Source organism: Simochromis diagramma, unplaced genomic scaffold, assembly GCF_900408965.1.
Source record: "Simochromis diagramma unplaced genomic scaffold, fSimDia1.1 OVJJ01000020.1, whole genome shotgun sequence".
NCBI classification, from domain to species: domain Eukaryota; kingdom Metazoa; phylum Chordata; class Actinopteri; order Cichliformes; family Cichlidae; genus Simochromis; species Simochromis diagramma.
In genome coordinates this window covers 37,642-63,454 of record NW_024387482.1, presented here as the reverse complement: position 1 = coordinate 63,454, position 25,813 = coordinate 37,642, and the positions used below count along the sequence as shown (strand labels likewise).

Here is a 25,813-nt window from a genome sequence, read left to right as displayed (position 1 = left end):
ATATAACTAAAAAAGGAACATGGTGGAAACAAAGGAAGCACAAGAAAACAATATTACACTGAAAGAGCAAGAGACACAGCCCAAACATAACTCACAACTTAAACTCCAAAAGAACAAGTCATGAATTATGTAAAAATAGAAACAAGTAAAGTTTATTTATTAAGCGCATTTCATAGACAGGCCATCACAAAGCACTGTACACAAAGATTAAGATAAACAAAGTTAAGTCAGAATGGACAATATACACAATATAAAGGTTAAAAGTAAATAAAAATGTCAAATTTAAAAAGCGTTGATTAACAGTAAAGTTTTTAACTGCTTTTTAAAGGAGTCCACAGAGTCAGCCAAACGTAGTTGTAGAGGTTCCACAGCCTTGGTGCCACAGACTGAAAGGCTCTGTCCCTTTTGGCCGAATAAGTTTGTTGGTTGTTGGAACAACCAACAAACTTATTCTGTGAGCAAAGACAACAAGTAGCAGTGTATTTTGTACGAAGCTTGGATAAATAGTCTGGGGCCATTTAGTGCTCTGTATGTTAAAACATGAATTTTAAAACGAATTCTAAAATTGATTGGGAGCCAATGTAAAGAACATAAAATAGGAGTCATGTGAGCTCGCTTGCTAGAACGTGTTAGTATCCTGGCCACTCCATTTTGAAAAGCTTGGAGGCGAGAAAGAGATGATTTGTCCAAGCTGGTAAACAGGGAATTACAGTAATCTAAACGTGATGACACAAATGCATGAGCAATTTTTTCCAGTTAGCTGAGGAGACCATATGTCGGAGTTTAGAGATGTTCCTTAAATGAAACAAACAGGAACGAGACAAAGATTTTACACGAGAGTCCAGGCCCAGAGAAGAGTTAGATATTGCTCCAAGATTTTGAATATTTGACTTAAGAGAGGAACAGAAAGGGGCAAGAACCTGATTGATTTTACAGTATGTTCAGCCTATTGAGTAGGATTTTAGTCTCAAAAATCTCCTAAAAACAGTCAGTGATCACTGTTGGCCCCCCCAGCGCGCCCCCGGATGCCAAAAGAGTGCCAGCAGATTGAAACCGAAAAAAGCGGATTGAAACTGAAAAAAAAATTGTAAGCGGAAAACAAAAAAAATTTGCAGTTTCAATTAATTGTTTTTCACTATCAATTTTTTTTTCAGTTTCAATACAAGATTTTTCAGTACATTTTTTTCAGTTTCAATATTTTTTTCGGTTTCGTGTTGGGGGAAAACTCTGTAAAAACCCAGGAGAAATAAAGACACAATGAGACAAAGTTACTTTCTTTGCTAAACGTGTACACGGGTGAGCTGCTGAGAACAACTCACAACCATGAACAGAGGCTTGGCATTTTTATAGGCACAAATCACAGAGACAGTGAGAACAGGATAAGAAAATAATAAACAGATAAAATAAACAACTCCATATGTGGCGCTAGTCTCGTCAGCAGAGAGCTGGGAGAAAGCTGTGAGAGATAAAACAATCTAAAACAATATGTCCCAAAACAATATGTCTTTGCTGGGAAAGTCTAAAAGGATAATTCTAAACTAATCTAACCATAGACAAAGGGCATCTTTGTACATTTAAAAGAAGGTAAAGAAACATAGAATCATTTTTCCTGTAACATCCAGGATTGGTGGTGGATTCCTGGGTCAGCAAACATTGCAGACATCCTCACCAGAGGGGCCAGTCCGAATGCCCTAACCGAGGACTCCGAGTGGCATTCGGGTCCAAAGTTTCTCCAACTTCCTGAAGATGAGTGGCTGAAGAAATCTGCCGGAGAAGTCGCTGCCCAAGCCCGAGAAAAGGTCACAAAGCTACAGAAAAAGACTTTTGTTGCGGTCCTTACCAGAGTGCTAATATAACAGCTTTAAGATGCATTTGTAGATATTATTACGTGTTTTACCGTCTTTATGGTGCTAGCTTAAAGTTACGGTGTAAACGTTAGCTTATATTGGAGTAAAGCTGTTACTGTTTAAACGATGTTAGCACAGAAATATTAGCTTCTGTCATGACTGATGAAGTTACTAGTTAATAAAGTTTTCAGTAAAGTGTTTAATCGCAGCCACAGACTGACAGCAAATATCTCGATTAGCTTCAGTGCATCTGTAATAAATATGTGCAAGTTTCAGTGCTTCGTTTAAACTGTATGATACTTATACTGACCCAGGGTCAGTGTAAAATACAATCCTAGCTGTGTGAACAAAGCCTGGCTCCTTTAATCCTGCATGACAAACCTCAGGATGCAGGTTATTATTACTCTTTCCTGCTGACACACCTGTCACACCTGAGAGTCAGCTAGAAACGTACAGTGACGTGGACATCATGCAAAGACTGCCAGACTCTGTAATACTGCAAATGATCAGTGACTCAGATTAAAGCTGACAAACTGAAAACCAAACGTGTCGCTAATGAGTTATAACAGGCAAATTTTGAATGGCAGTACTTTTTTGTAACTGAGAGAGTACACTTTGCATCAGCTCTACAGTCTTTAGATGTCACACAAATCTCTATGAAAATGCTTGAGATTGGTGAACGTAATGAAAATTAGCTGCGATTAATAAACCAGGTGCCGGCCACAATCTTTATGGCTGATCAGTGTAACCCTGGGAACTGCTGTAATTCTGCAAGAGGTTCGGAGAATCCTACAGTTGCATGTGCCAAGACGCCTGGACTGGACGTTAACAATCAAATGTGTTATTATTCAGGTTGAGACATGAACTAGCTTTTAGTTTAAAAAAACAAACAAAACTGAAGAGCCTCAAAATCAATGCGACCTAAAAATAAATGTTTGAAGATGAAACCAGGAGATGTCCTTACTGGATCATCAGAGCTGTGATGGACAGCTTTAAACAGGTTTACCTTTTAGGTGACATGAATGAGTTAAAGGGAAGTTATGAACTGTTTCTGAGAGACAAATAACACCAGGATCCTTTTCTAAGCTATAACTCACTTTCAAAAATGTCTCCAATTCTTTTTTGCCTTAGATTAACTGCATATTCCAACTTTGGACATGACATTATATTGCAGGGTTTAAATAAATGTAGATAAGCTGGAGTACAAACTGGAACTTGTTTGTCATGAATGAGAATCAAGAGAAAAACACAATAATGCGGTCTCGCAGAAAGAGGAAGATGTTCTGTTTACAGATCTGTAGGGCCCCACCACACACACACAGACTGTGTTAAATTGACTTATTAAGAGCAACAAGAAAAGGTGGTTTGTACTTGTATTCACCAGAGTTCTTTATTTTGAGAAGCAAAAGGTGCTATAAAAATTAATCCGACTGAAATTTCATTACATTTACTGGAAGTTAGTAGAGACATCGGGAATACACCCCTCAGCCCCCACATTCAACAACTATTGTCAATAGTTGTTGAATAATATAACTATATTGTTATATTAAATCAACTTAGTTTAATTTCTTATTGGTCACCTGGTTGGGGCCTGCCACGCAGTTTGAGAACCATTGTTCTAGACTAAATGCAATATTTTTTTGAGTATGTTTATATGAGTTAATGTTTGACTCTGCAGGATTAACATTCGATGCATGTGTAGATGTTAATACTCAGTCAGATTTTTCAGCTAACAAGTGAACTGCGGATCTGTCATAGTAATGGATTTAAATGTTTGTTTATGATGTGTTAAAAATGTAGCTAATTCAATTTTGCTGTCATTTATCCCCACTAAAGAAAAAGGGGAGCAATAGTTTTTGTTAATTTCTGTAGGAAAACATAAGGATGAACAAATTTAAATGTAAACTGTCATAAAACAAACAAACAAAAAAAGACCGGTGCTGCCTTCCAATCTGCTCTTTTGATTTTAATCCTTTTTCTTGCTTATGACTTATAAGTTCATAGAATTCAAATATTATATTGCTGGGATACTGCTGCTACACTTGAGTGTGTTTTTGTTGTTACTGTTTAATGATACTTTTAGCTTGGTGCAGAGAGGCGAAGAAAAAAAAAGGATGAATGCAGAAAGGAGAACACAGCAATGCAGAGCATGACAATAACTTTCTGTACAATAACCTAAATTAATAACCTGACCAACAAACACAAAGCAGTAAAAGCACCATGACGCAGGAGCAACTGAAGGAAAACATGCCTGTGTGAGCTTTCAGGGTTTTTCATTAGGTCATAGTGTCTGGTAGGCCCACGATGGGGACCAGGTGTGTATTTTGATTAAATTATGTAAAGGAACTTTATATATTAAGTGTGTCCTTATGCGATTGGCATATGATGCAATTTAAAATTTGTCTCAAATATTTCTTTGGGCGCTGCAGTTCATTGGAAATTGACTTTGCTTCCACGCTCTCTTGTCCTCTGTCATCAGTCTGCACCCTCACTGTTCCTCAAGAGTAATTTTGAGTATTTGAGAGGAAACTACCGGAAAGCAGTGAAGTTGCAACGATAAGAAAATGAAATATCGCCATAGAATATGGGTAAAACGCGCACACGCAGTGCCTTTGTTTTCATACGCACATGGCGGCGACGCAGAATGAGAAGAGCGAAAGCGGATCGTTGAATGAAACGGATGAACCAGAATTGGTTTGTAAAAATGCTGCAACTTCAGAAAATGTTTCCCACAGTGATGCCAGAGTCATGCAGAGGAAAGAGAAGAACAGCTGCAAACCTTCGTGAACTTCACACCAAGTGCTGTTCTGCGTATCAGGATGTTAGGTCGTGTACTAAACATGATAGGATACAACATCATATTGAGGACCTGGAGGACACGGCTCATCCACTGGAAGCTGTCTTCCTCTGAGGCGTCTGGCCTCTGCTCTGCCACCACGACGATCCTCTCGTCGTGCAGTACAGACACAGAAAACACTGCGATCCTGGGGAGCAAAGCAACACCGTCACAAACTGGCTGTCCTGCTCAATTTATCTTATATACATTGCATATACTCCTTATATACAAGATAATGAGGTTGGATAAATAGAAACTGTAGAATAAAGAACACGTAATAATTACATAATTACAATTACATTAAAATGAACAACAAACGATATTTTACACAGCAGGCCTTGAATTATTGGAAATGTTGCTTAATGTCTGCCGTGTCTGAGCGAGCCGCCGTGTCTCCTCCTCTGCTCCTCTGTCCTTTAGGTAGCGTCTCTGGAGTGCATCTTTGACGGCTCAACTTTAGGACAGCATCACCCGGAGCTCCCCTCACAATGAGCTCACCCGAAACTCTGGCTGATTGGGACCCACACCCAGTTTCACACCTTGGCTCAGGCAATTAGAGGATCATCAGGGGGTGAACCAGATGAACCAATCAGAACAGTGCTGACAAAGGGAGTGGCTGGCATTGGGAAAACAGTCTTAACACAGAAATACACCCTCAACTGGGCTGAAGACAAAGCCAACCCGGACATGCAGTTTGTGTTTCCATTTACTTTCAGAGAGCTGAATGTGCTGAAAGAGGAAAAGTTCAGCTTGGTGGGACTTGTTCATCACTTCTTTACTGAAACCAAAGAAGCAGGAATCTGCAGCTTTGAAGACTTCCAGGTTGTGTTCATCTTTGATGGTCTGGATGAGTGTCGACTTCCTCTGGACTTCCACAAAACTACAATCCTAACTGACCCTAGAAAGTCCACCTCAGTGGATGTGCTGCTGATAAACCTCATCAGGGGGAAACTGCTTCCCTCTGCTCGCCTCTGGATAACCACACGACCTGCAGCAGCCAATCAGATCCCTCCTGACTGTGTTGGCATGGTGACAGAGGTCAGAGGCTTCACTGATCAACAAAAGAAGGAGTATTTCAAGAAGAGATTCCGAGATAGGAAGCAGACCAGCAGGATCATCTCCCACATCAAGACATCACGAAGCCTCCACATCATGTGCCACATCCCAGTCTTCTGCTGGATCACTGCTACAGTTCTGGAGGATGTGCTGAAAACCAGAGAGGGAGGACAGCTGCCCAACACTCTGACTGAGATGTACATCCACTTCCTGGTGGTTCAGGCCAAAGTGAAGAAGGTCAAGTATGATGGAGGAGCTGAGACAGATCCACACTGGAGTCCAGAGAGCAGGCAGATGATTGAGTCTCTGGGAAAACTGGCTTTTGATCAGCTGCAGAAAGGAAACCTGATCTTCTATGAATCAGACCTGACAGAGTGTGGCATTGATATCAGAGCAGCCTCAGTGTACTCAGGAGTGTTCACACAGATCTTTAAAGAGGAGAGAGGACTGTACCAGGACAAGGTGTTCTGCTTCATCCATCTGAGTGTTCAGGAGTTTCTGGCTGCTCTTCATGTCCATCTGACCTTCATCAACTCTGGACTCAATCTGCTGGAAGAACAGCAAACAACCTCACAGAAGTCTGAAAGAAAGGAATTTGCACAGAAACAATTTTACCAGACTGCTGTGGACAAGGCCTTACAAAGTCCAAATGGACACCTGGACTTGTTCCTGCGCTTCCTCCTGGGTCTTTCACTGCAGACCAATCAGACTCTCCTACAAGGCCTGCTGACACAGACAGGAAGTAGCTCACAGACCAATCAGGAAACAGTCCAGTACATTAAGGAGAAGCTCAGTGAGAATCTGTCTGCAGAGAAAAGCATTAATTTGTTCCACTGTCTGAATGAACTCAATGATCGTTCTCTAGTGGAGGAGATCCAACAGTCCATGAGTTCAGGAAGTCTCTCCACAGAAAACCTGTCTCCTGCTCAGTGGTCAGCTCTGGTTTTCATCTTACTGTCATCAGAAAAAGATCTGGATGTGTTTGACCTAAAGAAATACTCTGCTTCAGAGGAGGCTCTTCTGAGGCTGCTGCCAGTGATCAAAGCCTCCAACAAAGCTTTGTGAGTAAATGTGTATTCATGCTTGCTTTATTCATTTATCTGTTTATTAGTGCTGTCAATGTTGACACGGACTGATCTGCATTAAAACGAGCTAATCCGCATTGACAAGTTAACAGATCAATCTGTTACTCAGTGTTAACGGGTTACTCAGTGTTAACGGGTTAATGTGGCGTTGATGCTGTCATCACAACTAACACGATTAAACCATCTGGAGACAGACTGACTCAAAATACCTATGGACAGTTTGTCCATAGTTTTTCCATTCTGCACTCCAGATGGGTTCACGGCGTTCAAAATTTCAATCACTTTAATCATGATGACTGCGTTAATGCGTTTAATCCGTGTTAACGCCGCATTAATGCTTTAACACTTACAGCCCTACTATTTATTTATTTTAGTTAATTTTTCTTCAGGAATAAACCAGAGACGGACAATTAAAACAGTTCAAATAAATAAATAAACCCTTCTAAAAATATTGAGTGAAATCATTGTCAGATGCTCCATAGCAATGAACATCGCCTTACTAGAAATATGTTACTTACATGTACAAAGTAACATCATTTGGAATCTTGTGTCCAACTCCAGGAATTTTTCTTTGTCGTTCCTAATGTGGCAGACTCTAAATACATTTTCTTATTGGTATATGTAACTTTGTATCACCGATTGATGCTTTTCTCTGCAATCCACTCAGGAACGTATTCTAACAAATGTCATCAACAATGTCAAACTGAACATTGAACAGTTTTTTTTCCTAAAACCCTCTTTTGTCTGATCATCTCCTAATAAGGTTTAAATTTATAATAATGGATTGTGTAATAGGCAATAGGGACATGGAATGTCACCTCTCTGGTGGGGAAGGAGCCTGAGTTAGTGCGTGAGGTTGAGAGGTACCGGCTAGATATAGTCGGGCTCACCTCTACACAGGGCTTGGGCTCTGGAACCAGTCTCCTGGAGAGGGGCTGGACTCTGTCTCAGTCTGGAGTTGCCCCTGGTGAGAGGCGGCGGGCTGGGGTGGGTATTCTAATATCCCCTCGGCTGGCTGCCAGGTTTTTCCCGGTGGATGAGAGGGTTTGTTCCCTGCGCCTTAGGGTCTGGGAACGGGTCCTGACTGTCATCTGCACTTATGCGCCGAGTGGCAGTTCGGAGTACCCAGTCTTCTTAGAGTCCCTGGGGGGGGGGGGTGCTGGAAGGTGCTCCACCTGGAGACTCTGTTGTCCTGCTGGGAGACTTCAATGCTCACGTGGGTAACGACAGCGGGACCTGGAGGGGCGTGATTGGGAGGAACGGCCTCCCTGATCTGAACCCGAGCGGTGCTTTGTTATTCGACTTCTGTGCTAATCACAGTTTGGCCATAACGAACACCCTGTTCGAACATACTGTAAGAGTGTCCATAAGTGCACGTGGCACCAGGACGCTCTAGGCCGTAGGTCGATGATCGATTTTGTAATCATATCACCAGACCTGCGACCATATGTTCTGGACACTCGGGTAAAGAGAGGGGCTGAGCTGTCAACTGATCACCACCTGGTGGTGAGTTGGATCAGGTGGCGGGGGAGGACGCTGGACAGACCTGGTGCACCTAAACGCGTAGTGAGGGTGTGCTGGGAACGCCTAGCAGAGGCCCCAGTCCGCGAGATCTTCAACGCACACCTCCGGCAGAGCTTCAACAGCATTCCGAGAGAGACTGGGGACATTGAGTCCGAATGGACCATGTTCAGCGTCTCCATTGCCGAAGCTGCTGCATTGAGCTGCGGCCGCAAGGTGGTTGGTGCCTGCCGTGGTGGTAATCCCCGAACCAAATGGTGGACACCAGAGGTGAAGGGAGCCACCAGGCTGAAGAAGGAGTCCTATCGGGCTTGGTTAGCCTGTGGGACTCCGGAGGCAGGTATCGACAGGCCAAGCGGAATGCGGCTCGGGCAGTGGCTGAAGCAAAAACTCGGGTGTGGGAGGAGTTCGGAGAGGCCATGGAAAAAGATTTTCGGACTGCCTCGAAGAGATTCAGGCAAACCGTCAGGCGTTTTAGGAGGGGAAAGCGGTGCTCTACCTGCACTGTGTATAGTGCTGGCGGAGCGCTGCTGACGTCGACTCAGAAAATTGTCAGGCGGTGGAAGGAATACTTCGAGGACCTCCTTAATCCCACTGACACGTCTTCCGAGGAGGAAGCAGAGTCTGGGGATGAGGGGAATGACCCGCCAATTTCCGGGGGTGAGGTCACTGAGGCAGTTAAACAACTCCTTGGTGGCAGAGCCCCTGGTGTTGATGAGGTCCGCCCCGAGTTCCTGAAGGCTCTGGACGTTGTAGGGCTGTCCTGGTTGACACGCCTCTGCAATGTTGCGTGGAGATCAGGGGCAGTACCTGTGGACTGGCAGACCGGGGTGGTGGTCCCCATCTTTAAGAACGAGGACCGGAGGGTGTGTTCTAACTACAGGGGGATCACACTCCTCAGCCTCCCTGGGAAAGTCTATGCCAGGGTGCTGGAAAGGAGAGTTCGTCCGCTAGTCGAACCTCGGATACAGGAGGAACAATGCGGTTTTTGTCCTGGTCGCGGAACACTGGACCAGCTCTTCATCCTCTCGAGGATACTTGAGGGTGCATGGGAGTTTGCCCAACCAGTCTACATGTGTTTTGTGGACTTGGAGAAGGCATTCGACCGTGTCTCTCGGGGGGTCCTGTGGGAGGTGTTGCGGGAGTATGGGGTGTCTGGCCCATTGCTACGGGCCATTCGATCCCTATACAACCGTTGCAAGAGCTTGGTTCGCATTGCCGGCAATAAGTCGGACTCGTTCCCGGTGGGTGATGGGCTCTGCCAGGTAGGGATGGGTATCGAATACCGGTTCTTGTTGAGAACCGGTTCCCACTGTTTCAATTCCTTGGAATTGTTTGCCATTTTTGCAAACGATTCCCTTATCGATTCCAGTCACCCCGAATAACGTCATCACGTTGCGGAGCGTCATTTACCTGGCAGGAAACACGGCGCGTAAGCGGCTCAAACGCTCAAAAGTTTGGTTATACTTTACGAGAACGGATGACAACAGGGCAACTTGCAATACCTCTTGGTGGCGCTGTCACTTGGTGTTCGCTCGCTCTGCGGTAGAGTATCACTTCCTGTTCCTGCTCAAACACAGTGGTATTTCTGAGTAGCTTATTTGCTTAGCAATTTAATTAACAACTTTTAAATACATTCTGCTTTCATAGTATAATCTTCACGTGCTTCATCCGAAGCACACTTTCTGTGTACTCACTACCTAATTTATAGCCAAAGTATTCACTCACTGTCTCTGTACTGTTTCGCTAGCCTAGCTTAGCTTAGCTCGTAGCCGACTCGTTAGCACCATGGCTACTTCACCTGTCCCTCCTGCACTTTCTTGCTCATTGTGTCAGATGTTTAGTTACTCCTCGGCCTCCTTTAGCAGTAATGATATCTGTAACAAATGTAGCATATTTGCAGCGCTGGAGGCCAGGATTACTGAATTGGAGACTCGGCTTCGCACCCTTCATTCACCCATAGCTAGCCAGGCCCCTGTAGCTGGTGCAGCCGAAGATAGCGTAGGCCCCGCTAGCTGTTCCCCGGCAGACCCCAAGCAGCTGGGGAAAGAGGGCGGCTGGGTCACGGTGAGGAGGAAGCATAGTCCTAAACAGAAGCCCCAGGTACACCACCAACCCGTTCATGTGTCTAACCGTTTTTCCCCACTCGGCGACACACCCGCCGGGGGTCAAACTCTGGTAATTGGTGATTCTGTTCTCAGACATGTGAAGCTAGAGACACCGGCAACCATAGTCAATTGTCTTCCAGGGGCCAGAGCAGGCGACATTGAAGGAAATTTAAAACTGCTGGCTAAGGGTAAACGTAAATTCAGTAAGATCATAATTCACGTCGGCAGTAATGACACCCGGTTACGCCAATCGGAGGTCACTAAAATCAATATTGAATCGGTGTGCAACTTTGCCAAAACAATGTCGGACTCTGTAGTTTTCTCTGGTCCCCTCCCCAATCAGACCAGGAGTGACATGTTTAGCCGCATGTTCTCCTTAAATTGCTGGCTGTCTGAGTGGTGTCCCAGAAACGATGTGGGCTTCATAGATAATTGGCAAACCTTCTGGAGGAAACCTGGTCTTGTTAGGAGAGACGGCATCCATCCCACTTTGGATGGAGCAGCTCTCATTTCTAGAAATATGGACAAATTTATTAAACCCCCCAAAATATGACTATCCAGAGTTGGGACCAGGAAGCAGAGTTGCAGTCTTACACACCTCTCTGCAGCTTCTCTCCTCCTGCTACCCCCCCAAAAACCCATCTCCATAGAGACTGTGTCAGCTTCCAAACAGACAAAAACCAAACTAAAAACCATCAACAAACAACTTAAACATAAACAATTACAAAGAAAGAACAATACAGTATCCACATCTGAACCAAAGAGTAAAACAGTGAAATGTGGATTATTAAATATTAGGTCTCTCTCCTCCAAGTCTCTGTTAGTACATGACTTAATAATTGATCAACAAATTGATTTACTCTGCCTTACAGAAACCTGGTTGCAGCAGGATGATTATGTTAGTTTAAATGAATCAACACCCCCGAGTCATTCTAACTACCAGAAATCTCGAAGCACAGGCCGGGGGGGCGGTGTGGCAGCAATTTTTCACACCAGCCTATTAATTAATGAAAGACCAAGACAGACTTTTAATTCATTTGAAAGTCTGATGCTTAGCCTCGTCCACCCCAGCTGTAAAACTCAGAAACCAGTCTTACTTGTTATCATCTATCGTCCACCTGGGCCTTACACAGAGTTTCTGTCTGATTTCTCAGACTTTTTATCTGATTTAGTTCTCAGCTCAGATAAAATAATTATTGTGGGTGATTTTAACATCCATGTAGATGCTAAAAATGACAGCCTCAACATGGCATTTAATCTGTTATTAGACTCAATTGGTTTCTCTCAAAATGTAAAAGAACCCACCCACCACTTTAATCACACTCTAGATCTTGTTCTAACATATGGCATAGAAACTGAACATTTAACAGTGTTTCCTGAAAACCCTCTCCTGTCTGATCATTTCCTGATAACATTTACATTTACAATTATTGATTATACAGCGGTGGAGAGTAGACTTTATCAAAGTAGATGTCTTTCTGAAAGCGCTGTAACTAAGTTTAAGAATATAATCCACCCACTGTTATCATCTTCAATGCCCTGTACCAACATAGAGCAGAGCAGCTATCTGAACGCTACCCCAACAGAAGTCGATTATCTTGTTAATAATTTCACCTCCTCACTACGTACGACTCTGGATACTGTAGCTCCTGTGAAAACTAAGGTCTCTAATCAGAAGTACCTGACTCCGTGGTATAATTCTCAAACACGTACCCTAAAGCAGATGACTCGTAATCTGGAGAGGAAATGGCGTGCCACAAATTTAGAGGATCATCATTTAGCCTGGAAAAATAGTTTGCTGCTTTATAAGAAAGCCCTCCGCAAAGCCAGAACATCTTACTATTCATCACTGATTGAAGTAAATAAGAACAACCCCAGGTTTCTCTTCAGCACTGTAGCCAGGCTGACAAAAAGTCAGAGCTCTTTTGAGCCAACAATCCCTTTAACGTTAACTAGTAATGACTTCATGAACTTCTTCACAAATAAAATTTCTATCATTAGAGAAAAAATTACCAGTAATCATCCCACAGATGTAATATTATCTACAGCTACTCTTAGTACCATTGATGTTAAGTTAGACTCTTTTTCTCCAATTGATCTTTCTGAGTTAACTTCAATAATTACTTCCTCCAAGCCATCAACGTGTCTTTTAGACCCCATTCCTACAAAACTGCTCAAAGAAGTCCTGCCATTAATTAATTCTTCGATCTTAAATATGATCAACCTATCTCTAATGATCGGCTATGTACCACAGGCCTTCAAGCTAGCTGTAGTTAAACCTTTACTCAAAAAGCCATCTCTAGACCCAGCAGTCTTAGCTAATTATAGGCCAATCTCCAACCTTCCTTTCATATCAAAAATCCTTGAAAGAGTAGTTGTCAAACAGCTAACAGATCATCTGCAGAGGAATGGTTTATTTGAAGAGTTTCAGTCAGGTTTCAGAGCTCATCACAGCACAGAAACAGCTTTAGTGAAGGTTACAAATGATCTTCTTATGGCCTCTGACAGTGGACTCATCTCTGTGCTTGTCCTGCTAGACCTCAGTGCAGCATTCGATACTGTCGACCATAATATCCTATTAGAGCGATTAGAACATGCTGTAGGTATTACAGGTACTGCACTGCAGTGGTTTGTATCATATCTATCTAATAGACTCCAGTTTGTTCATGTAAATGGAGAGTCCTCTTCACACACTGAGGTTAATTATGGAGTTCCACAGGGTTCAGTGCTAGGACCAATTCTGTTTACATTATACATGCTTCCCTTAGGCAGTATCATTAGAAGACATAGCATACATTTTCACTGCTATGCAGATGACACCCAGCTCTATCTGTCCATGAAGCCAGATAACACACACCAATTAGTTAAACTGCAGGAATGTCTTAAAGACATAAAGACCTGGATGGCCGCTAACTTTCTGCTTCTTAATTCAGATAAAACTGAGGTTATTGTACTCGGCCCTGAAAAGCCTAGAAATATGGTATCTAAGCAGATTCTTACTCTGGATGGCATTACCTTGGCCTCCAGTAACGCTGTGAGGAACCTTGGAGTCATTTTTGACCAGGACATGTCCTTCAATGCACATATTAAACAAATATGTAAGACTGCGTTCTTCCATTTGCGCAACATCTCTAAAATTAGAAATATCCTGTCTCAGAGTGACGCTGAAAAACTAGTTCATGCATTTATTACTTCCAGGCTGGACTACTGTAATTCATTATTATCAGGATGTCCAAAAAACTCACTGAAAAGCCTTCAGCTGATCCAAAACGCTGCAGCAAGAGTACTGACAGGGACTAGAAAGAGAGAGCATATTTCTCCTGTTTTGGCTTCCCTTCATTGGCTTCCTGTTAAATCCAGAATTGAATTCAAAATCCTGCTCCTCACATACAAGGTCTTAAATAATCAGGCCCCATCTTATCTCAATGACCTTGTAGTACCATATCACCCTATTAGAGCACTTCGCTCTTGCTCTGCAGGCCTACTTGTTGTTCCTAGAGTATTTAAAAGTAGAATGGGAGGGAGAGCCTTCAGTTTTCAGGCCCCTCTTCTGTGGAACCAGCTTCCAGTTTGGATTCGGGAGACAGACACTATCTCTACTTTTAAGATTAGGCTTAAAACTTTCCTTTTTGCTAAAGCATATAGTTAGGGCTGGACCAGGTGACCCTGAATCCTCCCTTAGTTATGCTGCAATAGACATAGGCTGCCGGGGGATTCCCATGATGCATTGAGTTTTTCCTTTCCAGTCACCTTTCTCACTCACTATGTATTAACAGACCTCTCTGCATTAAATCATATCTGTTATTAACCTCTGTCTCTCTTCCACAGCATGTCTTTTATCCTGTCTTCCTTCTCTCACCCCAACCGGTCGCAGCAGATGGCCGCCCCTCCCTGAGCCTGGTTCTGCCGGAGGTTTCTTCCTGTTAAAAGGGAGTTTTTCCTTCCCACTGTTGCCAAAGTGCTTGCTCATAGGGGGTCATATGATTGTTGGGTTTTTTTCTCTGTATCTATGAAGCGCCTTGAGGCGACTTATGTTGTGATTTGGCGCTATATAAATAAAATTGAATTGAATTGAATTGAATACTTGCAAAGTAGATATTTCATTTAAGGGAGGAAACACTACGAATATACAAAAGCATTTGCTCACAAAACACGTGATAACCTTAAATGAATGTCATGTTTTTAATTCCGCTCCGGACTCGTGAATCTCAACCCAGCAGCAGCGGTAACGTTTGCACGTCCTCTCCCGTTAATGCGGCAGGTAAATAATCAACTAACAGTGCATATTATGTTAGCGCGATCTGCCTTATTACAAAACCTGCCATTACTGTGCATTTAGGTGACCATGATGAGAGAGACAGACAGAGTCTGGCTGGCTCAGATGCTGGCAGTTCTCGCTGCAGTCTACCGGTAGCGTCTCCTTTCAGGCCAGGATAGACGAATGTCACCAAGCAGTGACTAAGTTTGTGGTAAAAGGCTTGAACCCATTTGCCACAGCAGATGCCCCCGATTTTCGGTAAGTGAATGTGTTTAATTGTAGGCAGGGACATTTCTGGATATTCTTGTGTAATTGCTACTGAATAATTTATGTTATACTTTGTTATTGCTACAGAAGAATATTTATTTTATTATTTTACATTTACTTTTTTTTTCCTGGGGACCCTGTGACACCCCATTGAAGAGCCATAGGCTGTGGATCTCTTAAGAGCTCACTGCTGGGTGTGTAAGGCCATGTTACTCCTAAATTTCTATCTTGTTCAAGATATAAAACAAAGTTCTAAGCTAAAAGGAGAACGCTAAGAGAATCGATAAAGAATCGAATCGTTAAACAGAATCGAAAATGGAATCGGAATCGTGAAAATCTTATCAATACCCATCCCTACCGCCAGGGCTGCCCTTTGTCTCCGGTTCTGTTCATAATTTTTATGGACAGGATTTCTAGGCGCAGCCAAGTGGCGGAGGGCTTTCGCTTTGGTGGCCTCAGAATCTCATCTCTGATTTTTGCGGATGATGTGGTTCTGTTGGCTTCATCGGGTGAGGGCCTCCAGCTTGCACTGGAACGGTTCGCAGCCGAGTGTGAAGCAGCGGGAATGAGGATCAGCACCTCCAAATCTGAGGCCATGGTTCTCAGCCGGAAAAGGGTGGAGTGCCCACTGCAGGTCGGGATGAGTTCCTGCCCCAAGTGGAGGAGTTCAAGTATCTCGGGGTCTTGTTCGCGAGTGATGGGAGAAGGGAGCCGGAGATCGACAGGCGGATTGGGGCTGCAGCTGCAGTAATGTGGACGCTGCACCGGTCCGTCGTGGTGAAGAGGGAGCTGAGTGTAAAAGCGAAGCTCTCAATTTACCGGTCGATCTACGTCCCTACCCTCACCTATGGCCACGAGCTGTGGGTAGTGACCGAAAGAACGAGATCGCGGATACAAGCGGCAGAAATGAGCTTCCTCCGAAGGGTGGCTGGCCTCTCCCTTAGAGATAGGGTGAGAAGTTCGACCATCCGGGAGGGGCTCAGAGTAGAGCAGCTGCTGCTCCGCATCGAAAGGAGCCAGCTGAGGTGGTTCGGGCATCTGACAAGGATGCCCCCTGGGCGCCTCCTGGGTGAGGTATTCCGGGCATGTCCCACCGGGAGGAGGCCCCGGGGCAGACCCAGGACACGCTGGAGAGATTATATCTCTCGGCTGGCCTGGGAACGCCTTGGTGTTCCCCCGGATAAGCTGGAGGAGGTGGCTGGGGAGAGGGAGGTCTGGGCCTCTTTGCTTAGGCTGCTGGCCCCGCGACCCGGCCTCGGATAAAGCGGATGAAGATGGATGGATGGATGGATGGATGGATTGTGTAGCAGTCCGTTCTCATAGTAGATGTCTTTTTATAAGTGCTGTAATAAAGTTTAAGGCTATACTTCCTCCACTGGCCTGGATTAACATGTGCCAAGACAATGCAGAGCAGCAGCCTTAACTCTACTGAATTCAGAACTCTACTCCCACAGAGGTCAGTTATCTTGTTAACAGTATTATATCTTCACTACGTAAAACTCTGGACACTGATGCTCCTGAGAGGACAGGAGTAGTTGACTTAGTGGTATATCTTTCAGAATATTTCAGTGATATTTTGTTGAGTTATCTTTCAGAGTTAACTTCAGTAATTACTTCCTCCAAACCATCAACATGTCTTTTAGACTGTATTCCTACCACATTGCTCAAAGAATTCCTATTTAAGCTTTAGTTTTAAGTTCGATCAATCTACCTCTATTTCTCGGCCGCATACCACTAACCTTTAAGGTAGCAGTAATTAAACCATCACTTAAAAAGTAATAACTTGATCCAGCTCTCTTACTAATATGAAAATCAATCTTTACTAAAGAGTAGTTGTAAAACAGCTAACTCATCATCTGGACCTCAGTGCAGAATTAGATACTGTTGACCACAAAATTTTATTACAGAGATTAGAGCACGTTGTAGGTATTACAGGTACTGCATCGAAGTGGCTTGAATAGTTTCCACTTTGTTTATTTAACTACCTCATAGTACGATATCATCAAAATAGAAAACGTTGCTGTCTGATTGGTTACTTACTTCTGGTTCCTAGAGTGTTTAAAAGTAAGCGTGTGTGTATGTGTATGTATGTGTGTGTATCTTTATTTTTTGTTTGTTTTATTGCTTTTTTGTTTTTCTGTTTCAGGTTGAGTGGCTGTAACCTCACAGACAGAATATGTGGAGCTCTGTCATTTATTCTTAGCTCTCAGTCTTCTAGTCTGAGAGAATTAGACCTGAGTAATAACAACCTGCGGGATTCAGGAGTTAAGATTCTTTCTGGAGGACTGGAGAGTCCACATTGTACACTGGAAATTCTCAGGTCAGAATACAGTGTTTCTCACTGATAATTAAAAAATTGGAAATATATTATTGCGTAAATAAGCAAAACCTTGAGTTGTCACATGACCTATATCATTTTTGTATTATTTTCCTCTGAATTACTGTCTCAAATGTTGTCTTGTTTTTTTATTTGTTTATGATTTGAAATACATTTTTCCAGTCTAGACATTTTTAAGCTAAGACTTTAACTAGTGTCTTTTCTTTAATGTGCACATCAGTCTCCAAAACATACATCAACGCAAATGTCCCTGTTGTCTAGTAAACATCCCGTTTCAGTGTTGCTATTATCCCTGTGTCACAAATCACTCCTGAATACTCATCTATACTCACTCTACTCTGCCTGCACTCTACTCTGTGTATATTTACACAACTTAAAACAACTTTTACAACTGTTATTTTTTGTGAACTGTTACAAAAAGCATTTAATCGATGGATGGCAAAAAAAAAATCCAATGACATGTTTACAGGTGAATTGTTGTTTTGTGTCTGCAGTCTCTCAGGCTGCGCGATCACAGTGGAAGGCTTTACTTCTCTTGCCTCAGCTCTGAGCTCAAACGCCTCCCATCTGAGGGAGCTGGATCTGAGCTACAATGATGCAGGAGACTCAGGAATGAAGCTGCTCTTGGCTGGACTGAAGGAGCAGCTGGACTCTCTGAGGTATGGAGAGAATGTCTGGCATAGAAAGAACAGCTAAAAACATTTTCTCTGATATATACAGACTAGTGTTTCTGGTCCTTTGCAGTTTAAAAATAATTAGATATTTAACGCTGACAACATGTCCAGGAACAGAGATGATGACTGCTTTTTGTCACCATTAGTTCACCAAGCTCTCTATGTATTTGTAATAAACCAGTCGTTTGAAGAAAATGTATTATTTCCCTCTGACCCATATTCAGATAAATCCTAAAGCTTAGCACAGAAACTGGAAACAGAGGTATCTTTTGGCCTACAACAAGGTGATAAAAAGAATAACGTATCATAGTAAGATTTGTTCACCCATTCATTCATTTATATAGCTACACATAGCATAAGCCAAAAATATGGAAACCGCATACACTAGATACCCATAAACAAAATGAGAAATAAAGACATACATAAAATGATCAATAGAATTTAAGTAAACTAAAATTAATGAATTAAAAAGGAATGCTACTCTTATGTGATACTGTCATGGCTTGTGAGGCAAGCTGTGTGGAGGTGAGATAAGGACCCAAAACTGCAGGCACTGACTTAGATGAGAAGAGTGAGCTTTATTGACACGGGAGGAAAATACTGAGTGACACGGAAGTGGCGGACAGGAACTAAGAAATAACCTAACTGGGAAAAACTAAACAAACCTGAAACCATGACACCTTGGATGATATGCAGGGAAAGGCCAGGGTGAGACACAGAATTACACAGGGAGGTAACGCAAAAGGACCAGTGACGAGCACAAGAGAACACACACATACAGGGAGTGCAGAATTATCAGGCAAGTTGTATTTTTGAGGAATAATTTTATTATTGAACAACAACCATGTTCTCAATGAACCCAAAAAACTCATTAATATCAAAGCTGAATGTTTTTGGAAGTAGTTTTTAGTTTGTTTTTAGTTTGAGCTATTTTAGGGGGATATCTGTGTGTGCAGGTGACTATTACTGTGCATAATTATTAGGCAACTAAACAAAAAACAAATATATACCCATTTCAATTATTTATTTTTACCAGTGAAACCAATATAACATCTCCACATTCACAAATAATAATAATAATAATGGATTGGATTTATATAGCGCTTCTCAAGGCACCCAAAGCGCTTTACAATGCCACTATTCATTCACTCTCGCATTCATACACTGGTGGAGGCAAGCTACGGTTGTAGCCACAGCTGCCCTGGGGCAGACTGACAGAAGCGAGGCTGCCATTTCGCGCCATCGGCCCCTCTGGCCAACACCAGTAGGCGGTAGGGTAAAGTGTCTTGCCCAAGGACACAACGACCAGGACAGAGAGCCCAGGGATCGAACCGGCGACCTTCCGGTTACAGATACGCTTCCCAACCCCCTGAGCCACGGTCGAAATATACATTTCTGACATTCAAAAACAAAACAAAAACAAATCAGCGACCAATATAGCCACCTTTCTTTGCAAGGACACTCAAAAGCCTGCCATCCATGGATTCTGTCAGTGTTTTGATCTGTTCACCATCAACATTGCGTGCAGCAGCAACCACAGCCTCCCAGACACTGTTCAGAGAGGTGCACTGTTTTCCCTCCTTGTAAATCTCACATTTGATGATGGACCACAGGTTCTCAATGGGGTTCAGATCAGGTGAACAAGGTGGCCATGTCATTAGTTTTTCTTCTTTTATACCCTTTCTTGCCAGCCACGCTGTGGAGTACTTGGACGCATGTGATGGAGCATTGTCCTGCATGAAAATCATGTTTTTCTTGAAGGATGCAGACTTCTTCCTGTACCACTGCTTGAATAAGGTGTCTTCCAGAAACTGGCAGGAGGACTGGGAGTTGAGCTTGACTCCATCCTCAACCCAAAAAGGCCCCACAAGCTCATCTTTCATGATACCAGCCCAAACCAGTACTCCACCTCCACCTTGCTGGCGTCTGAGTCGGACTGGAGCTCTCTGCCCTTTACCAATCCAGCCACGGGCCCATCCATCTGGCCCATCAAGACTCACTCTCATTTCATCAGTCCATAAAACCTTAGAAAAATCAGTCTTGAGATATTTCTTGGCCCAGTCTTGACGTTTCAGCTTGTGTGTCTTGTTCAGTGGTGGTCGTCTTTCAGCCTTTCTTACCTTGGCCATGTCTCTGAGTATTGCACACCTTGTGCTTTTGGGCACTCCAGTGATGTTGCAGCTCTGAAAAATGGCCAAACTGGTGGCAAGTGGCATCTTGGCAGCTGCACGCTTGACTTTTCTCAGTTCATGGGCAGTTATTTTGCGCCTTGGTTTTTCCACACGCTTCTTGCGACCCTGTTGACTATTTTGAATGAAACTCTTGCAATTTTGAGACTGCTGCATCCCTCTGCAAGATATCTCACTATTTTTGACTTTTCTGAGCCTGTCAAGTCCTTCTTTTGACCCATTTTGCCAAAGGAAAGGAAGATGCCTAATAATTATGCACACCTGATATAGGGTGTTGATGTCATTAGACCACACCCCTTCTCATTACAGAGATGCACATCACCTAATATGCTTAATTGGTGGTAGGCTTTCGAGCCTATATAGCTTGGAGTAAGACAACATGCATGAAGAGGTTGATGTGGACAAAATACTCATTTGCCTAATAATTCTGCACTCCCTGTAAATACACAGATGGAAACGAGGAAACCACACACAGGAAGGACTCTCTGCGAACCTAATGAATGTGACGAAACAGTGAGGGAGTGAAACTGAACACACTGATATCAGACATGGACCTTCAACGTAAAACGGGAAATACACTGACTGAATTCAGAAACACGATACTGACAGAATAGAGAGAACACAGAGTACAGGAACCAGAGGGACATGAGGGACAAAGGAATCCAAAAGTTAAGAAATACAAAGCAGAAACCAAAACACTAGCAAACATGAACCAAGAAGAAAACGGACTAATAAACAATAATACAAAATCAAAACACTGGGTCACAGACCCAAGACCGTGACAGATACAAAATTGCTCTTAGCTAAAATCAAGGATGCACAGGGCTATCATTATGGTCAGCATGCTAATGAAGGACCTGTTCAGGGTGTACCCCACCTCTTTTATTACGACAGCTGGGAAAGGCTTCAGCTTTCCTCCGTGACAATGAATGGATAAGAAGAAGAAAATAAATAGAAATAGAAAAATAAAAAAATAACTAAAGTGTAGATCACTCTGTGTGTTGCTGCCTGGGTAAATTATATCACGGCTCCATCAGTAAACTCTGCCTGACACATTTCACTATATTTCTATTTTCAATTTCCACTGTCAGGTTAAGACTCAATAATTGTTACCGCAACATTAACCTGTTGCCATTACGGATGGGAATCGAGAACTGGGTCTGTACAAGAAACGTTTCCTAGTAGTAAAATTTCTTGGAATCAAAGGTCTGCTTGCCTATCAATCTCTCTTATCGCCTCATGCACTTGCGCTATAATCAGCTGATTTCAGTTGTCAGAGGAAAATAGCAGGACAGTTTACAGTGTGGGCAAATTTTATTTTTATTGCACAAAAGGGTAATAGCATAATACTAAAGTCCAAACTATATCCAGGACAAAAAAAAGTACTTATGTTCCTAGCACAACTTTGGCTACTTGCAAACCCCTGCACAGATTGTATGCTAGCGCAAATGGTGGAAAGTTCCCTGGTTTGATATTTCCCAGTTCCCTGGAGTAATATTACAACAAGTAGCTGCCACCATTGTTGGAAACTGGAATTGGGTGGGCCGCGCTATGAATTCTGTGATAGGATAGGTTGCTATGGAAATTTGGTTATGGTTTTTAACAATTTGTAGCACTTCCTTTCAGCTTGATCAAAGTCCCAGCCACGTTCCAGCACCTCATGGACTAGGGCTGCCACAAACGATTATTTAGATAGTCAACTAGACACCAATTGTTAGTCAACTAATCAGGTCATGCATCCATTGGACGTAAAACGTACAGCTTATTGCACCAGCATGCATCTGCTCTTATGAAACTATCATTAGTGCAAGTGTTCTGTTATATTTGAGGGAGCGAAGAGCAGCACCAGATGCTGCATCCACATACTTGGCATGGTACCGTCTACATGGATGGTATTATCATCCATGATGATGTCATCTGGGTTGCAAGTGTGCAGTGGGTGGCTGTGATCCTGGAGACTCCGAGGCAGGTAGGGCTTGTGGCCAACCTGAAGAAATATGCGAAAAGAAGGAAGTATCTGGGGCATAACGTGAGAGGTGGGCGCACCTGCAGGTAGAGAAAACAACAGCCATCGTATCCTGCCACATCCCAAGACCAAAAAAGGGGTGAGGCAGTTCTTGGGGCTTGCCGGTTACTACTGCTGGTTCAAGGTGAAGTTTGACTGACTAGCTTACTAGCTCTTTGACTGCTCTCACCCAAAAGGGTGACACAGATCTGGTTCAGTGGATGGAACAGTACCAGGCAGTGTTTGTGCAAGTAAAGAAGCCTCTCTGTGGGAAACCCCTGCTTCACACTCCGACTGTTCACTCCCTTACTTTCTGCAGACATATCCCTCGATCAGATAGCCGGGGGCTATTTTGTCACAATAGGTAAGAGGGGGTTCCAGCGCCCTGCCATATACATCAGCTGGAAACCTATTAGAGAGAACGGCCAGAAATATAGCACTGTGGAGGGGTGTACAACAAGCCATTGGGCGGTTAACCTGGTGGTATCTGGCCCTGCAGCTTTTTAAATTCAAGGTGGTCCATAGGCCAGTGGTGCAGATGCTCGTTGGATGTAGGCTTGTCCTGATGGCTCCCCAACCTTAGACAGGTGGTGCAGATATGTGGTAGGGGTGTGGTCTGTGGCTCTGCTGCAGAGGAGTGGTGGTGCAGTGGGTTTGGGGAGGGTGGGTACTGCCAGGAGGCTGGCAGAGCAGCTGGAACTGATTTGGTAATCAGTAGTGCTATTTCGGCAGGCAGCTGGGCCCGAAGGAGAGAGCTGCACCATGCACAAGTCAGCTAGAAGGCTGCACAGAGCAGTCTTGGGATAAAAACTCCAAATAAACCCTCATTGACAGGACAACAGTGTGTATGCGGGGGTCCTCCATGTAACACAGTCATATTTCATTCAGTACAGTTGTGTACTGACAGATCCAGGATCAGTCCAAATCATCAGTAGTTTGATCCACGTATGGATTGAACTGTATTTGTGAAAATGTTGGACTGTTCCTTTATCAGTGTCTAACAGTATGTTTATGAGAGCCATGTAATGTCCATGTGTGCATGCTGAAAGAGACTGTCCTGCTCTGAGCCCCCCTCCTCCTTTCAGGGTGGAGCCTGCTGGAGTCCGATGGTTGAGACCAGGTCTGAGGAAGTGTAAGTGTGTTTTTAATGGGATTCATGAAAACAAAGCAGCACACATTCAACCATCTTCATCAAGTCAGGAGTCATCATCAAAGTGTCAATCAATGAACAGATGATGGATCAATAACTGCAGCTGGATTGTGTTTGTTCTCTCCATCAGATTCCTGTCAACTCACAATCGACACAAACACAGTACACAGAAACCTTCAACTGTCTGACAACAACATGAAGGTGACCCATGTAATGGAGGTTCAGTCATATCCTGATCATCCAAACAGATTTGAAGTCAAGCTTCAGCTGCTGTGTAGAAATGGTCTGACTGGTCGCTGTTACTGGGAGGTCGAGTGGAAAGGACAAGTTCATATATCAGTGAGTTACAAAACAATCAGACGTAAAGGGCGCAGTGCTGACTGTTTGTTTGGAGGGAATCAACAATCCTGGAGTCTGTACTGTACTGATGATGGCCCTCGTCACATCTGGCACAATGATAGATCAACTTCCGTTCTTTCCTCCTCCTCCTCCTCTGATAACAGAGTAGCAGTGTATGTGGACTGTCCTGCTGGCACTCTGTCCTTCTACAGAGTCTCCTCTGACACTCTGATCCACCTCCACACCTTCAACACCACATTCACTGAACCTCTTTATCCTGGATTTTATGTCTGGCCTGGTTCGTCGGTGTCCCTGTGCTGAGTTGAGTGTAAAGAGTGTCTCCTGTTAGAGAAACACTCTGACTGTTGAACAGATAGTTCAGTCTGTACATGTCTGTCTCTTTCACTCACAAACACGTTTTCAGATTCATGGATTCAATCAGTTGATGTTTGAAACTCTTCTAAATGATTCCTTGTAAACTTCTTCCTCTTCAGTCCTTTAAAGATGGAAGCTCCCATTATTCCAGAATCCACATGTTGTTTTTCTGTCTTTTTCCACTCAAAGCTCCACAGTGAATCTCAGTATGTTGTGTTTCACTGAAGCTCAGTTCACAACCAGCTCCTCTGCATTTTCAACAAGTGTGAGCTCATTAAAATGAGGCTATGTCCACACGTACATGGGTATTTTTGAAAACGCAGTAAACAGCGTTTTCGGTCACTGAAAACAGAGATTTTTAAAAACGCCTGCCAGGGTGGAGATTTTCGAAAACTCTGTTTTTTCATTTACGTGTGGATGAGGAAAACGGAGAAAATGCAACGTCAAAGGTGTGCGCCTATTTTGACGTCACACTGTGCGCCACGTTTTTGTTTTGCTGAAATTAGTTACTGTTAATTTTATTCTCTGCAGTGTTGAAATGCTTACTAATACACACACAGTTATCGTCCCTCCACACATATGACTCAGTTCTGCTTCTATGCGTCATCTTTGTTTACTCTTTCCCACTGTTAAGGTTCAAATATTGAGGAGGAGAGTACAAACAACCAGGTCCAGAAGATCTTGGTCAAACAATTGATTTTAATGAATACACGCGTGGGAAGACCAGTGCCTGTTCGCAGACAAGAACTGATCTCCAACTTAATCAAAGCATACACAGATTTTTATAGCATCAGGGTTTGAATTAATGACGCCCTCTACACGGTTTGTAATATATCGCCACCTATTGCTTTGGCATATTCCTGGCGGCATTTTCCTTCATTTTTGCGTTTACGTGTGGACAGGATTTCTTTTTTTTTAAACAAAAACGGAAAATCTCAGTTTTCAAAAATACCCGTGTACGTGTGGACGTAGCCTGAATCCAAATGTTTGATTTCTCTTTCTTAATGGGATGTTTCCAAACTCTCCACATGCTCTTACTGTTTCACTCATTTTTCGAAGCTCATCATTTGAAAATGTTTCAGCCATATAAGCTGAAAATATTGGCTCAGTAGTTTTGAATGCAGTTCTAAGCAGAATCTGATTGTATTGAGGGATGATAATGCATGTGGCTTATCTAATAAACACCAAAGGCTTCAATCCTTGTGTCTAGTCTTGTGTTTTTCCCATGTTGAACAAGAACATGGTGCAGGATGTTGGTAACAGCTTGGTAATCAAACTCTTAGAAACATGTAAATATGTGTGTATGGCTGTATCCCAATTCAGGGTCTGCAGCCTTAAAGTACGCAGCCTCAACGATCCTCAAGGGCCGCATACTTAAAGACCGCTAAGGCCGGAAGTGCGAGGCTTGTGCAATGGGACGGTCTAGCCTCCGTTGCGCTGCCCAGGTTGCCTAGCAACCATGATACTAACAGCTGGAAACGTTTCATACAGCTTTGTTTGACAGAAATGAAGGAGAAAATCTTTTGTTCATTTGTTTGTTTCTACATGAGCTTTGATCATTCTCTGTAGGATTAAGCTCAGCTATTGAACGGCGTATATTTTAAAGTAAAGGCTTTAAAACCAAGTTAGTACAAACGTCACTAATGTCACATAACTTTGCCGACATGTTGCCAACAGTAATGTTTTAATGTTCTTCGTTATTAAACATTTGCACATAAATAAGTGACATGATATTCAATACTTACTTAGAGTTTACTCTTAGGGC

At 43.2% G+C, this 25,813-nt stretch overlaps 1 protein-coding gene across 1 annotated transcript; it reads left to right on the top strand.

Moving 5' to 3' along the window:
* Nucleotides 1–5,277: 5,277 nt before the first annotated feature.
* On the top strand, nt 5,278–25,249 carry LOC120724470 (protein NLRC3-like; the record flags this gene model as incomplete). The annotated part of the gene is made up of 6 exons (XM_040016661.1): nt 5,278–6,489; nt 16,940–17,298; nt 17,811–17,975; nt 23,270–23,316; nt 23,465–24,337; nt 25,021–25,249. Coding segments are annotated over 5 exons (2,313 nt in total), but the record flags the coding sequence as incomplete, so codon positions are not given.
* Nucleotides 25,250–25,813: the final 564 nt, after the last annotated feature.